Source organism: Palaemon carinicauda, chromosome 41, assembly GCF_036898095.1.
Source record: "Palaemon carinicauda isolate YSFRI2023 chromosome 41, ASM3689809v2, whole genome shotgun sequence".
Lineage (NCBI taxonomy): Eukaryota > Metazoa > Arthropoda > Malacostraca > Decapoda > Palaemonidae > Palaemon > Palaemon carinicauda.
Window position 1 is genome coordinate 22,410,245 of NC_090765.1, and position 16,436 is coordinate 22,426,680.

General features: G+C 32.7%; 1 protein-coding gene across 1 annotated transcript in view; it reads right to left on the reverse strand.

Annotated features, from left to right (window-relative positions):
- LOC137632325 (IQ and AAA domain-containing protein 1-like) overlaps positions 1-16,163 on the reverse strand; it is a 20,895-nt gene extending 4,732 nt beyond the window's left edge. The window contains exons 1-12 of the mRNA XM_068364249.1: positions 16,064-16,163; positions 14,719-14,880; positions 13,353-13,490; positions 11,694-11,864; positions 11,157-11,294; positions 9,357-9,556; positions 8,146-8,260; positions 4,855-4,981; positions 3,322-3,470; positions 1,714-1,852; positions 609-761; positions 1-161 (exon numbers count right to left, since the gene is read on the reverse strand). The exon at positions 1-161 is cut by the window's left edge and continues 39 nt beyond it. Of these exons, the coding sequence (XP_068220350.1) occupies positions 1-161; positions 609-761; positions 1,714-1,852; positions 3,322-3,470; positions 4,855-4,981; positions 8,146-8,260; positions 9,357-9,556; positions 11,157-11,294; positions 11,694-11,864; positions 13,353-13,490; positions 14,719-14,856 (1,629 nt within the window). The 5' untranslated portion in view covers positions 14,857-14,880; positions 16,064-16,163. The remainder of the gene's footprint in view (positions 162-608; positions 762-1,713; positions 1,853-3,321; positions 3,471-4,854; positions 4,982-8,145; positions 8,261-9,356; positions 9,557-11,156; positions 11,295-11,693; positions 11,865-13,352; positions 13,491-14,718; positions 14,881-16,063) is intronic.
- Positions 16,164-16,436: the final 273 nt, after the last annotated feature.

Genomic DNA, 16,436 nt, shown 5'->3' on the forward strand with positions numbered 1-16,436 from the left:
CCCAGGGTATCTCCCGACAATGTTGGTAGCAGTGAGGTCCATGAGAATGGCGCCAGACTCGTAAGCAAGTGCTTGCACAAGCGTGGTCTTGCCACAACCCCTCGGGCCACAGAGCAAGACACTCTTCACTAATTGGGCTTTCTCGTGGACCAGGTCAATTCCTGTTCCGTAATTTAGGGGAAAATATTGATCAGCGGTAAAATCTTGATATAAAGCATCATTACTAGTTGAGAAATCAAGCTAAATTTCTGACAAAAGAATAGCATGCATACTTGGAGGTAAGATATATGGGAAATGTGAGGCTTACATTCACCATATGCAATGGTTGAACTTGCAGAAGACAAATGTATACATTAATAAAGTTAATAAAGACATATTTTCCCCGTGATTTGTTTGTTTCATAAGCTTGTGCCTCCTGTCTTATCATGAATACCAATATAAAATGAACTCTCCACATAAGATGGGAAATCTACTCTACTATAATGCCATTACGGTAACCCACATTCGGAATTTAAATTATTTATTCCAGTCCATACCAAAACTTAGGAATGTAAGTAAAAACTGGTTTTGGGAAAAGCAGGAAATGGAAAATTGCTCTGAGATCGTACCCATGGGAAGGACCACATACTCCGTCAGGATATTTTTAATGTCCCCGAATGCCGGTTGAGCGTAGTTTGTTTTAGCCACAATTTCTGAGCCTATGAGGTTGATGTCGCCGTGTAAGTCTTTTAATCGAATATCCGGGACCTTCTTTATTATACCTGCCAAAAGAAATTGGGTGAATGATTATTATTATTATTATTATTATTAGTTGCTAAGCTACAACCCTAGTTGGAAAAGCAGGGTGCTATAAGCCCTGGGGCTCCAACAGGGAAAATAGCCCAGTGAGGAAGGGAAAATAGGAAAAATAAAATATCTCAAGAAGAGTAACATCATTAAAATAAACAGCTCCTTTATAAACTACATAAACTTTAACAAAACAAGAGGAAGAGAAATTATATAGAATAGTGTGCCCGAGTGTACCCTCAAGCAAGAGAACTCTAACCCATGATAGTGGAAGACCATGGTACAAATTTTGTTATGTGCATGTGTTCCTAAGCACGAACTAAGCGTTAGTCATAGATTTCTGTGTGCGTTAATAAGGTAATTCTCCTGCTAATAGAATATTTTTATAATCTCATGTAGACAGACACAAATTGGAGTAAATTCATACTCTTCGAGTTTACTACTCTTAATCACAGTCTATTCTGTGCTTAAGAAACTGGATTTTTTAAGTGAAATCGAAATATTTTGGCTATAAATTTGGCCATGGTAATGCCCCAAGAAGCCCAGCGAAAATAGCCCTTTTGAAATTGTTACTGTTCTTAGAAAATATTTTATTCTCATTGTTAACTACTCTTGTAGTTTATTCATTTCCATGTTTCCTTTTCTCCCTTGGCTATTTTTCCTGTTGGAGCCCTTGGGCTTACAACATCCTGCTTTTCCAACAAAGGTTGTAGCTTGGAAGTAATAATAATAATAATAATGATAATAATAATAATAATGATAATAATAATAATAATAATAATTAAGATTAGTCAATAGATTTCTGAAATAATTTATCTTCAATTCTATTTCCCAAGTCATTCATCTATCATTCACAAATATAATAATTATTTTCTTAAGTGAATGTAGATATGCCTAAAGACTAGTGCCAATAATATAATAACTTACCATTCAGCACCATTTCCTCAAATAGTGACTCGGTGGTTCTGTCAGGCGTCAAGTCTTTCTCCTTCCTCTTCTTCCCCTTTTTCCCGCCCTTTTTCATCCTCTTCTTCTTCTTGGCTCCCCTTTTCTCGCCATCAACGTCCTGTGAGTTGCCATTTCATCATGAATTTGGTTAGTACGATAATCGGATTTTTATCCTCGGTGAATTTACAATATTAAGCGTAGAGCAAATAATAAGAGTAATAACATTCAAAACTTGTGTATTCGTCATCATTATTAATCCAATGCCGATTTAAATGGACTAACCTCGACATACTATCATAGTGTATTTTACGGACTGCCATGCAAGAGCCCGTGTCTTGCACAAGGCAAGGTTTCTTTCTTAATCGGGCGAACAATAGCATATTGATTATTATGTATCCCCTTCATTGAAAAACATTGAAATTCAATTATCCGCTGGGCAGTTTCTACTTAGCACATTTCATAAGATAATTTCCTCATTGGCAATTTGTCTAACTGCTCAAAATACGTCATTTTATTTTACGTAAAACCTTAATATCAAATGATGCATATTTCATACATACTGCATTTACAAATACATACACGGTCCATTTTGTGGAGAGTCCTGCGTTATTATGGAGTTCCTCTTAAATATGTAAATTTTATTAAGCCTGTTCATGAATATAGTTAGTGCAAAGTTAATGTTAGCGGAGTCCTATCAAATGAATTTCCAGTGAACAGTGGAGTACTCCGAGGGAATGTGTGTCACCTATGTTGTTTATCCTCTTCATGGATTTTGTAAGGCGTAGAACAGTTGGAGATGGTGGAGAAGGATTGGAATGGATTGGTAATAGGAAGTTAGCTGACCTAGAGTATGCTGATGATGCTGCCCTTATTAGCAGAACACCACAGAATTTGCAATGGTTGCTTACAAGAATGCATGAAATATCATAGGAGGTTGGGCTCAAGATACATAGAAGAAAGACAGAGATGATGAGAACGGAATGTGCAATGGAAGATGAAATATCATTGGCAGGAGAAAGGATTAATGAGGTAGAATCATTTAAGTACTTAGGAAATATGATCTCTAATACAGGATCTTTAGAATTTGAGTTTAGTGAAAGATTGAAAAGAGCAAATAAGACAATGGCTAGGTTAAATAAAATTTGGAAAACAAATCGCCTGAAATTGTTGGGAGTTAAGTGGCAGGGTAGGATTAAAAATGAAACTATAAGAGCGATTACTCGGGTGCCATATGTGGATGAGTTCATGATGAGGGCCAGATGGAGATGGTTTGGGCATGTTCTTCGCACTCCCCAAGAGAGATTAGTTCACCAGACTTTCAACTGGGCTCCACAAGGCACTAAAAGAGTTGGAAGACTTAGACCTACATGGCAGAGGACTATGAAGCGTGAAGTAGGAGATGACAAATGAAGAAATATTGATTTAAAAGCTCAAGATAGAGAAACGACTGGCGAAATCTAACTGAGGCTCTTGGCGTCAATATGCGTAAGAGGAGATGATGATGATGATGTACTTATATATAGCGGCAAACTAATCCATTTCCATCGCAAAGGTCTATAGATTATAAACATCATCTACATCACTTACCTCCTTGAGCTTTTGTAGTTCTTGTCTCATGAGGTAATCGACTTGCCTCCTTATCTCGACCTCCACCTTCGCTCTCTGCTCGACCTCGATCATGTCCTCCTCGGGTCGCTCCTTGGGGTTCCTTTCGATGTCCCTCACAGACCAGACGTCTGGCGATGGAAGAAATGTTACAATATCGAAAGACTTACTTATTTACTTACTTTCTAACTTACTTAAGACAGTCCGTCGTAATCGATGACAATATTCAGTGTTTTACTGTGGAAAAGGTGCCCCCCCCCCTCTCTCTCTCTCTCTCTCTCTCTCTCTCTCTCTCTCTCTCTCTCTCTCTCTCTCTCTCTCTCTCTCTCTCTCTCTCTCTCTCTCGGAGGCTTTTCAATGACGCTGACAAAATTATTATTATTATTATTATTATTATTATTATTATTATTATTACAAGCTAAGCTACAATCCCTAGTTGGAAAAGCAGGATGCTATAACCCCAAGGGCTCCAATAGGGAAAAATAGCCCAGTGAGGAAGGGAAATAAGGAAACAATTAAACTAAAAAAAAAGTAATTAACAATTATAATAGATTATTTTGAGAACAGTAACTATATTGGAACTATTCTTTCATACATAAACTATGAAAACTTAAAAAAGACAAGCGGAAGGGAAATAAGATAGAATAGTGTGCCCAAGTGGTCCGTCAAGCAAGAGAACTCTATCCCTAGGCAGTGGAAGACCATGGTACAGAGGCCATGGCACTACCCAAGACTCTCTCCCACAATGGTTTGATTTTGGAGTGTACTTCTAGAAGAGCTGCTTACCATAGCTAAAGAGTCTCTTATATCCTTACCATGAGGAAAGTACATCATATTAATAACGTTGCATTACATAAACGAATCAATTAATGTTAAGAAAATCAATTGGAAATAAACCCTACTAGACTAGAAAACAATGGTTTGATTTTGGAGTGTCCTCTTAGAAGAGCTGCTTACCATAGCTAAAGAGTCTCTTATATCCTTACCAAGAGGAAAGTACATCATATTAATAACGTTGCATTATGTAAACGAATCAATTGATGTTAAGAAAATCAAATGGAAATAAACCCTTTTACAGAATACAAGCCTAGAAAACCTATGAACCTATGTGCTAGCCCCGTAGAAGAGCTGCTTACCATAGCTAGAGTCTTATATCCTTACCATGAGGAAAGTACATCATATTAATAACGTTGCATTATATAAACGAATCAATCAATGTTAAGAAAATCAAATGGAAATAAACCTTTTTACAGAATACAAGCCTAGAAAACCTATGAACCTATGTGCTAGCCCCGTAGAAGAGCTGCTTACCATAGCTAAAGAGTCTTATATCCTTACCATGAGGAAAGTACATCATATTAATAACGTTGCATTATGTAAACGAATCAATTAACGTTAAGAAAATCAATTGGAAATACACCCTACTGTAGAATACAAGTCTAGAAAACCTAGGAACCTAAGTGCTAGCCCCGTCTATCAAAAGTAGAGGGCGGACAAAAATGGCGGCAAACTCACCCGTGTATTTTTCACAGGAGGTTCGAATGTCAGCGGTGAAGACGGACGGCTTGATGACAACGGATCTCTCTTCTTCTTCTTTCTTCTTCTTCTGTTTATCCTTCTCTCGCGCTCTCTCCTTTTCGGTCTACAGATTCGCAGAGGACATAAAATACAAAGAGGAAGATTAAACTATATTTTTTGTAAAAGACATGAAGTAAAAAGATATATTAGATACGTTTTATAAAAAAAATCTATTATATGTATCTTCTAAAAGAGGCATCAAAAGGAAAAAAAAAAATAAAAAAAAAGTAACGATGGGAGTTCTTATGGCAAAATTAAAGGATTAGCTTAATAATTATATTTACGTGTAGTTAGCATTACAAGCACAATATAAGTTGCCTTATTGAAAAACCTTAAATGGGGTTAATCAAAATTTAAAGATTCTAAATGATGATTCAGTTTAGATTTTTTTTTTTTAATGAAATTAGATTTTGTTTAAAGTTCACTAATTTGGTATAAGAATTATCAACAGTTTAAATGAATTATTACGACGAACTTCTCATATTTATGACAGCACTTCCCGATACCTCAAAAAAAAAAAAAAAAAAAAAAAAAAAAAAAAAAAAAAAAAAAAAAAAAAAAAAATCCCAAAATACTTGCACAAATATCGTAAATTTAATAAAATTTTACTTTCCTAAAAGTAGCGTTCACACTTTCAATAAGCTACTCTTTGCCTTACCTTAATTTCCTTTTGGTTTTGACTATAAAGTAATCACATAAATGGCAGAATAAGACTTATATTAGCAGTAATGCCTAAAGATACGTAACAGTCCTCGAAATGTATGTTATCATATAAAAGCTTAAGATATTGCAAATCAAGCAAAGTAGAAAAGCAAATAGAATAATCTGCTGACCTAACTTATTATCATTTGTCTATGCAAATGCACTGAACACATAAAATCATATATATATATATATATATATATATATATATATATATATATATATATATATATATATATATATATATGTATATATATATATATATATATATATATATATATATGTATATATATATATATATATATATATATATATATATATATATATAAGTGTGTGTATATATATAGGTGTATATATATATATATATATATATATATATATATATATATATATATATATATATATATGCATATACATATATAAACATATATATGTATACATATGATATATATATATGTATACATATGATATATATATGTATAGATATATGTATATATATATATATATATATATATATATATATATATATATATATATATATACTGTATATATATATATATATATATATATATATATATATACATATATATACATATATATATATATATATATATATATATGTATATATATATGTATGTATATATATATATATATATATATATATATATATGTATATATATATATATATATATATATATATATATATATATATATGTATATATATATACATACACTGTGTATATATATATATATATATATATATATATATATATATATATATATATATATATATATATATATATATATATACTGTAGATATATAGTGTGTGGGTGGGTGTCTGTATATTAGTTAAAAAGTTTCCAAGGCCAATGAAATTATAAATGTAACCTACATCGAACTATTGCGAGGGAAAATCACGTGCATTTTAACCAAAGAATAACCTACATCATAAAGTTAATAAAAACCATAGCAAGATTTATTGGATTATTACATCCTTTTTACAAAGATCTCTCTAAAGGAAATACTCAAAAACAAAACATAACTATAAGAAAAAATACTAGGCGTTTCGCGGCCACTAATTAAAAAAAGACAAGTCACGGATTGTTTTTTCTGTTTGCATGAGTGCCTCATTAAAGTCTGTTTCTGTCTATTCTTTAACTATTGAAATGTCCCTCTTCCTATACAGTCGTTTAAGAAGAATCGAAGAGTTGGGTGATAAGTGATCAACGATTTCTGTTGTCTGATACTCCATCCGGTCTAGTTTTATGTGCATCAATTCTCAAACTCCCTTATATTCGTGGCCAAAGTTTAAAAGCAGCAAAAAACAAAAAAAATATATAAATAAATACACACAGAATAAAAACACATACAGCAAGAGCAATTAGGTTATCTGATTGTGCTTACAAAATCAGTAACAACGAACGCCCACGCATCTATACAAAAATACATGCAATCGTCACTGTCATATTTCTTTTTAATGGCTGCTTGGCAAAGGCCTAAGGCTGTTTCAGTTGCCTCGGTCGATTATTTAGCTCCACAACATGTACAAGTGTCTTACTTCATCTAATGATGTATCTCCGTCATCCTATTATAAGGGGAATAAAGGGTAGAAGGATCACTAAAAGATAGATTCGTTAAGTTCTTAATCCTATGTCATAAGGTTTCCAAGCGTGTTTGGAGAAACAAATTGGTTAAAAGAGAGTTGCATTGCTTTTTGGCCATGCAATTGCACGGGTTTTAAGAATAATATTTGTATTCAATACTGCATCGGAAACTAAGATATATAGCCTAACTGATGATGCATCTTATCAAATATAAAGAAAATATGGTATATTCAACAAGATCTGATTTTGTCAAATTACTCATCATGCATCTAAAGATAAAAACGCACAGTACTCTTTACACATATATTACTATACGTTGAACGAGGACAATATGCAATACACTGAGACACTACACGTAAAACATCTAACATCAACAAAGATAGATTTGTTTTCACGTCTACTGAATTTTATCTAGAAATATTGTTAGGATTTGACACCATGAAAACAAACATATTAACATTGAAAAAAATGCACTTACTGCTCTAGATTATACCATCAAAAGTAATTATAGAAAATTGTTGTCATGTTTGATTTAAACTACATAGACTGTTATACTATTTTTCAGTTAAAATGACATGTAGCCCACTAAACTGAAAAAGCAGTGACGGTAATGGTGATATCAAATACAAATAGACGTTCCTTCACTCAGAAGAGTATTACATAAGAGAAATTTGAATAACACTGTCATTCCATAATAGCAATTACTTTTGTAATTAACTTCTATTACCAAAAAAAAAAAAAAAAAAACTAAGCAACTAATTTGTTCAACTTTTCCCTATAAACAATTTCATAGAAATGCAAATATTATTTTAATGACAAGTAATTCCTAATAATCAGTTTCATAGAAATTCAATTTCAATGGCAAATATATCCTATTGTTAAAGACTGAAATGTAGTTTGGTGATATTAAAAGACACAAACCTTTTTGTCTGATTTCTCGCTTCCTGAATCATCATCTGGCCGAGCCATTCCTACGATGCTCGAAGAGCCACCTTCATCCTCTTCCGGTAGATCAGGAAATTTACCAGTTTCGTGCCTTAAATAAATAAAGATTATAATAGAACTTACATATACAGGTATTTTTAATATATATAAAATTGCATTGGAATGAATGGCGAGCGATTGTGACGCAGTTCCGGTAGGCCCTGTTGCTGCCTCCGATGCCTTAGATGACCGCGGAGGTAGCAGCAGTAGGGGATTCAGCATTATGAAGCTTCATCTGTGGTGGATAAGGTGGGAGGGTGGGCTGTGGCACCCTACCAGTACCAGCTGAACTCGGTTGAGTCCCTGGTTAGGCTGGAGGAACGTAGAGTAGAGGTCCCCTTTTTTTGTTTTGTTTCATTTGTTGATGTCGGCTACCCCCCAAAATTGGGGCAAGTGCCTTGGTATATGTATGTATGTATAACATTGCAAATAAAAATATAGTTGAAATGTGTTGTTTAAAAAATAAACATTCCCTTCCCAACTGTACAGTAATTGTTCAGTGACCATTTTCCTCTTAGTAAGGGTAGAAGGGACTCTTTTAGCTATGGTAAGCAGCTCTTCTAGGAGAAGGACACTCCAAAGTCAAACCATTTTTCTCTAGTCTTGGGTAGCGCCATAGCCTTTGTACCATGGTCTTCCATTGTCATGGGTTAGAGTTCTCTTGTTTGAGGGTACACTCAGGCACACTATTCCATCTTATTTCTCTTCCTCTTATTTTGTTAAGATTTGATAGTTTATATAGAAGATTTTTATTCTAGTGTTACTGTTCTTAAAATATTTTATTTTTCCTTGTTTCTTTTCCTCACTGGGCTATTTTCCCTGTTGGAGCTCCTGGGCTTATACCATTCTGCTTATCCAACTAGGCTTGTAACTTAATGATGATGATAATAACAACAACAACAACAATAATAATAATAATAATAATAATAATAATAATAATAATAATAATAATAATAATAATAATAATAATAATAATAATAATAATAACTGCCTTGCTTTGTTTATTGTTACGGTTAAGCTATTTCAAAACGTAGATTATGTAAAATCTACTTCAATGTATTATTCTCCTTGTAATCAATTTAGCATGAAAAATAGCTAAACAGAAAACAGATAGATTTAATCTACATACAGTATGACATTATCCTTACTTCTTCTCAAACATCCAAGCACGTATTTTGTCCTCCATCGTAGTAAGGAGCTGAGTGCCATCTTCATAGATGATCTTCGTTTGAATTCTCTTAGTGGTGAGTTCAAAGTCTCTTTGTCTCATTTCTTGCAATTCATACCTCGATTCCTTCACTTTCTGGAGCTTCCCATCCCAACTGCGGTCTAGAGCTGGATCAGGACGCTGAAAGGAATAAGATAATGGGAAATAAGTTCTCACGTGACATTTACGAAAATAGTATTTATTATTGGGCAATCTGATCTTTATGTATAAGTGCATGTTGCAGATAGCGATGATTATTATTGCGTGAAAACCTTTCATTGCCATGAAACCCAAATCTTCATAATTGATATGTGTGTGTATATATATATGTATATATATATATATATATATATATATATATATATATATATATATATATATATATATATATATATATATGTGTGTGTGTGTGTGTGTGTGTGTGTGTGTGTGTATAGAGAGAGAGAGAGAGAGAGAGAGAGAGAGAGAGAGAGAGAGAGAGAGAGAGAGAGAGAGAGAGAGAGAGAGAGAGAGAGAGATTGTTTTATGCTAAGGTCGGTGTGTCGGGCAAGCCAGTATATTAATGAGGAAACAAGAAAAAAAATGTTAAAAAGTAACAACTCAATTTCCCCCAAGAAGACATTAGATCTACCTCTAGAAAGACAAATTATTAAAAGAATCATGATGATAACAAGTGTAGGTAACGAGTAAATTGCTGACCAAGAAAATTCTTCTGATCAAGTCATTACAAAATGGAGGTCGAGTGATGAATGCACCCTGTTACGGATTGGATAAGCGTGACAGAAAGTTTTAGTAATTATTCTAAAAGTGGTTATGATAATAGGCTACTCCTCTAAGATAGGCGAAGTGAACCCATAAGTTCTAAGAGATAATTCTCAATTTAATTATCTTAAAGATAGAAAAAATGAAAAGGGATTGAATCTGATAAACTCACAAGTCTTTGTTAAATGATGAAGAAATGTCGCTTTGAGATCTGATTAGGAAAAACAGACATTTCAATCAATCTATGAACAGTATGATTAATATAACAAATAATAAAATATACAATGAACCAGAACACAATCATCAAACAAGTATGTTGAAACTTACCAGTCCTACAAGGAGAAAGATTGAAAGAGAGTTGAAAATTTCAAGTAATTAGGATCAACACTTGCAGAGGATGGTGATCTGGGGGCAGAAATAAACCACAGAATACAAGCAGGATGGAAGAATTGGAAAAAAAAGTGTTTGGAGTATTATGCGACAGGAAAATAAGGGTTAAATTGAAAGGTAAAGTAAACAGGACAGTTGTGAGACCGGCAATGATGTATGGAGCGGAGACGTGGGCAATAAAGAAGACAGAAAAGAAGCTGGGTGTGGCGGAGATGAGAATGTTGAGATGGATGTGTGGGGTGACAAGAAGAGATAAGATACGGAATGAGGTAATTGGGGGTACCACAGGAGTTAAAGAACTATCAGGTAAGATCCAAGAAAGTAGACTGAGGTGGTTTGGTCATGTCATGAGAAGAGATGAACAGTATATTGGGAGGAGAGTGATGGATAAGGAGGTACAGAGAACGAGAAGGAGAGGGAGACCAAAGCGAAAGAGGGTGGACTGTATCAAGGATGACCTTCGATCAAAGCGATTAACCGGTGATGAAGTGTGGGACAGAGGTAGATGGAGAACGCTGGCCAGAAACATCGACCCCACATAAAAGCGGGAGGGGATGCAGACAAAGAAGAAGAAGAAGTTGAAACTTACCAGTCCGAGAAATATCTCTTCGTCATACCGCATCTGCCGGACATTTTTCCTGGCGAGCATTCCCCTCGTAAATGCCTGTAGGCGTACCACAGCCACTTCTAGGGACACCTGCTGACGCCCACGCCCTCTGTCTCTCTCCTGAAGAAGAAAAATTTTTAACTTAGCAGAGGTGGACCAAGTCGTTGTTTTCGTAGCACAATGTTTTCAAGTTACGTAGAAGCTAAAGTTAAAAGGATGTTATGCAAGTAATCAGTGTCGCTTGTTAAATTTAATACGTTATTAAATTGTAATTTTAATTATTTTTATAACTCCCTGCGTATGTGCAAATATACACACGCAATGGAAGCAGAGAAATTTCCCGTCAGTGAATACAATCTTCAAAATAAAATTATATGAAGCGTATTTCTTGACAAAATAACGTCGATCCTCGCAACCCACCATTTAATCAACATCAATTAATAATTGTAAATTGACAATAATTGTTAATCAACTAAATCTCAATAGACTAAAAATTACGAAATGAAAAAATAGATTCACCTGTCTAGCTAGAAGATCCCGTCGGTGGTCAGCCTTAGCTCGTCCTTGCTTTGCCCTCTCGTGTTTCTGGACAAGAAGAATCGCCTCCAGGATGGACAAGGGTGACAGTTCGTCTTCTGAAGTGGCCTCTAAGCCAGCTCGACGCAGGCAGTCGTCGATGAGGTTATTGTGCTGTCGGTCAATCAGGTTTAGCGTACTTGAGTGCCAATATAAATGCAGTTTCAATTAAGCTAAGAAATTGTTCAAATGACCCAAACAAATTCTAAATCAGTGCTCTGTATAATGGACTACTCAGTAGGTCGGACCGCTTACATGGCAAGATTTATTTAAAAATAATAATAGCAGTAACGAAAATTTCCATCTGGTAGAATGAATTGGATCTGGATTAATCTTGTGCATCATCATATTAAGATATGTGACATACCTCACACACAGTATATATATATATATATATATATATATATATATATATATATATATATATATATATATATATATATATACAGTATATATATATATATATATATATATATATATATATATATATATAGTATATATATATATATATATATATATATATATATATATATATATAATATATAGATACAGTATATATATATAGTATATATATATATATATATATATATATATATATATATATATATATATATATATATATATATATATATATATATAATATATAGATACAGTATATATATATAGTATATATATATATATATATATATATATATATATATATATATATATATATAGTATATATATATATATATATATATATATATATATATATATATATATATATATATATATAATATATAGATACAGTATATATATATAGTATATATATATATATATATATATATATATATAGTATATATATATATATATATATATATATATATATATATATATATATATATATAATATATAGATACAGTATATATATATAGTATATATATATATATATATATATATATATATATATAATATATAGATACAGTATATATATATAGTATATATATATATATATATATATATATATATATATATATATAATATATAGATACAGTATATATATATAGTATATATATATATATATATATATATATATATATATATATATATATATATATATATATATACAGTATAAATATATATATATCTGTATATATATATATATATATATATATATATATATATATATATATATATACATATATATATATATATATATATATATATATATATATATATATATATATATATATATATATATATATACTTTCTATTCTTTCATCTTTTCTTGACTTCAGGCCTAGAGTTTTGAAGGAAAAAACGTAATTTAAAACAGTGCTGCTGCTCAATTTATATGCATTTATAAGTAAATGTCTATCTATCTATCCATTTATACATACAGTATATATGAGTGTGTACAGCAAAAGTTGTTAATGACTTATGACATTTAGTTGAATATTTTAGATCAAAATCATGTGCATACCATGCTTTAATATCATTTGACACCTTGATTTATATTCGACACTGACAGCCAGAAGCTAAATATATTTGAATATATCACCGATTTAGTGAATATACTGTATATGAGATAGTATTCTCTAAAATTCGGAATAACTACCTCACCTGCGTGATCATGTTGAGCCTGTCTCGTCTGATATAGGCAGGGATAGGAACCACTAGATCATCAGGTGTTAGCGACAACTCGCTCATTATGTTGTCACAGTGCTGAATGTCGCTGAGGTCTTGTGCTACCATCTCGTGCTGTCGAACAGAACATACATATATTTATATGTATTTTGCGTGTGGGTTTACGGCATAAAACAAAGAAATTTGGTCATCGGTAATCAGAAAAGCTATTGATTTAAACTAGATATCATCAGAGACACGTCTAACATCCTAAGTGTTGTATGTTCAGCAAGAAATGGTGTAGAAAAATAGGCTAATTTTGAAAGATTCAAAACTGTGAGAGAAAACAAGCATGAGTCAATAATAATAATAATAATAATAATAAGAATAGGGAAGTGGGGAATATGGGGAAAGGAGGAGTACCCCTGGATACAATCCAGTTTATAGCTCAAAGGCAGGTACTCGGGATGGGAAAGATTAAGGAAATAGGGAGAAAGAGAAGTACAGGAGAAGAATAAAAGAGAGGGGCAGACCCTCTTGCGATATTAGGGAATTGGTATTATCAATCTTATGGCGAGGAGTGGGGTACTCCCGTAGCTGTCACTACTAATACGTCTTAAGAAAGAAAATGTAATAAAAAACCACTTTAGTTTAAATGAATACTGAAACCAATATATTTTATACATCTTCACTACCTCTCACACATTATTATTATTATTATTATTATTATTATTATTATTATTATTATTATTATTATTATTATTATTATTATTAATTAAGCTACAGTCCTAGTTGGTAAAGCAGGATGTTAAAAACCCAAGGGTTCCACAGGGAAAAAAGCCCAGTGAGTAAAGGAAACAAGGAAATATATAATCTACAGGAGCTGTAGTGAACAATAAGTAAATAAAATATCTTAAAAACAGTAACAACATCAAAATAGATTTCTTATATATAAATCATAAAAACTTAAAAAAAAAAACAAGTGGAAGAGAAATAAGATAGAATAGCGCACCAGATGTACCCTCAAGCAAGATAACTCTGCCATAGTTTACTTCTTGTTATTTACTAGCTTGGCAAATAATAATAATAATAATAATAATAATAATAATAATAATAATAATAATAATAATAATACATATACCAAGGCACTTCCTCCAATTTTGGGGGGTAGCCGACATCAACAAAAGAAACTGCGGGGAGCAGTCACTCTCCCCCCAGCTCCATCTCTTTGTTGCTGTCTCACAGGATGTAGATACAGGAGAGGGGGTTCCTAGCCCCCACATCCCGTCCCTTTTAGTCGCCTCTTACGACACGCAGTGATAACGTTGGCGCTATTCTAATTTTTATAATATATTTCACTTACTTTCAATTCGCACACCCTGCCGAGTGTATTATCCAGAAGGCGACGCAGAAGGAGGCGTTTCTGGGGATGGAGCAAGAGGTCGTAGCAAGTGTCTAGTCTGCGGGCAATGCTCAGGTACCGCACGTATGTCTTGCGCATGCGTTGGATGACATCTGCCAGTTGCTGTAAGGACGGAGCAAAGGAGAACATGAAAATTAGTTCCCGGTATTGATGAGATGTAACTTATAAAGAACCTTTGTATGCAATGAATTATTAAACCAGTTAACACGCATGCATACCATCCACACACGCACACACACACACACACACATATATATATATATATATATATATATATATATATATATATATATATATATATATATATATATATATCCTCCTACGCCTATTGACGCAGAGTGCCTCGGTTAGATATCGCCAGTCGTCTCTATATTGAGCTTTTGAATTAACAATCAATACTTATCCATTCATCATCTCCCACTTCACGCTTCATAGTCCTCAGCCATGTAGGTATGGGTCTTTCAACTATTTTAGTGCCTTGTAGACCCAAGTTCAACATTTGGGGGATTCATCTCTCTTGGGGAGTGCGAAGAGCATGCCCAATTAAACCATCTCCATCTCTATCCCCAACTATGATTTCATCCACATATGGCACTAGAATAATCTCTCGTATAATTTCATTTCTAATCTTATCCTGCCACTCAACTCCCAATATTCCTCTGAGGACTGTTTCCAAATCTACAAAATATGTTGGATATTGTTTCATTGTCATGTTTATACTGCAACACATATCTCACTAAACTGATATATAGCCTGCTTTTTATATGTAATTTCAGGGGATTTGATTTCCAAATTTTACTTAACCTAGCCACTGTCTGATTTGCTTTTTTAACGTCCAATTAAACTCCAAAATAATATATATATATATATATATATATATATATATATATATATATATATATATATATATATATATATATATATATATATATATATATGTGTGTGTGTGTGTGTGTGTGTGTGTGTGTATGTGTGTGTGAAACCACACACGTGGTAAACTGTAAGATATAACGGGCAAATCGATAACTGGATCAAGCTTACTCCATAAACATGCTTATGGGTGGGTAGTTTGAAGAATCCGATATCAGTAACAAAGTCCAAAAGAGAAAGAAAATTTATCTACTTAGCAGTGTCGCTGATTCCAACGTGCCTGACTTGGAAGGAACTAATTATGGAGGATGAAGTATAAGTTACAAAATCCCCTGTTTCCATTTCTGGCACGTTTTTCGTTTTCTTACTTCAATAGCATTATTGAAAGCAACTTACATATATTCCCTATACGTACCTCTTGATTAAAAGTTCCTTGGAGTTCATTATCTTTATCAAGAAGGCCGCCCAGTTCCTCTTGAGTCTCTGACCAAACTGCATTGTACGTTCTGGAATAGAGGTTATACGCATCAATGGGTAAGCGACATCGTTAGCTATTATATATAATATGATATGAGATGGATGCCATCATGAAAATTACTCGTTAAGTTGTGTAAATGCTGTAAAAGCCTCCCCATGTACCTGAACGACATGTTTACACCGTATCCTTGTGGCGTCTATGGTTGTCATGGCAACCATTTATCACCATCTCTGTGTTTAATTATATTCTAATATAAAACTTATTAGTAAAGTCATGATTCGTCATATATAGTAGATATATTATTCTCACA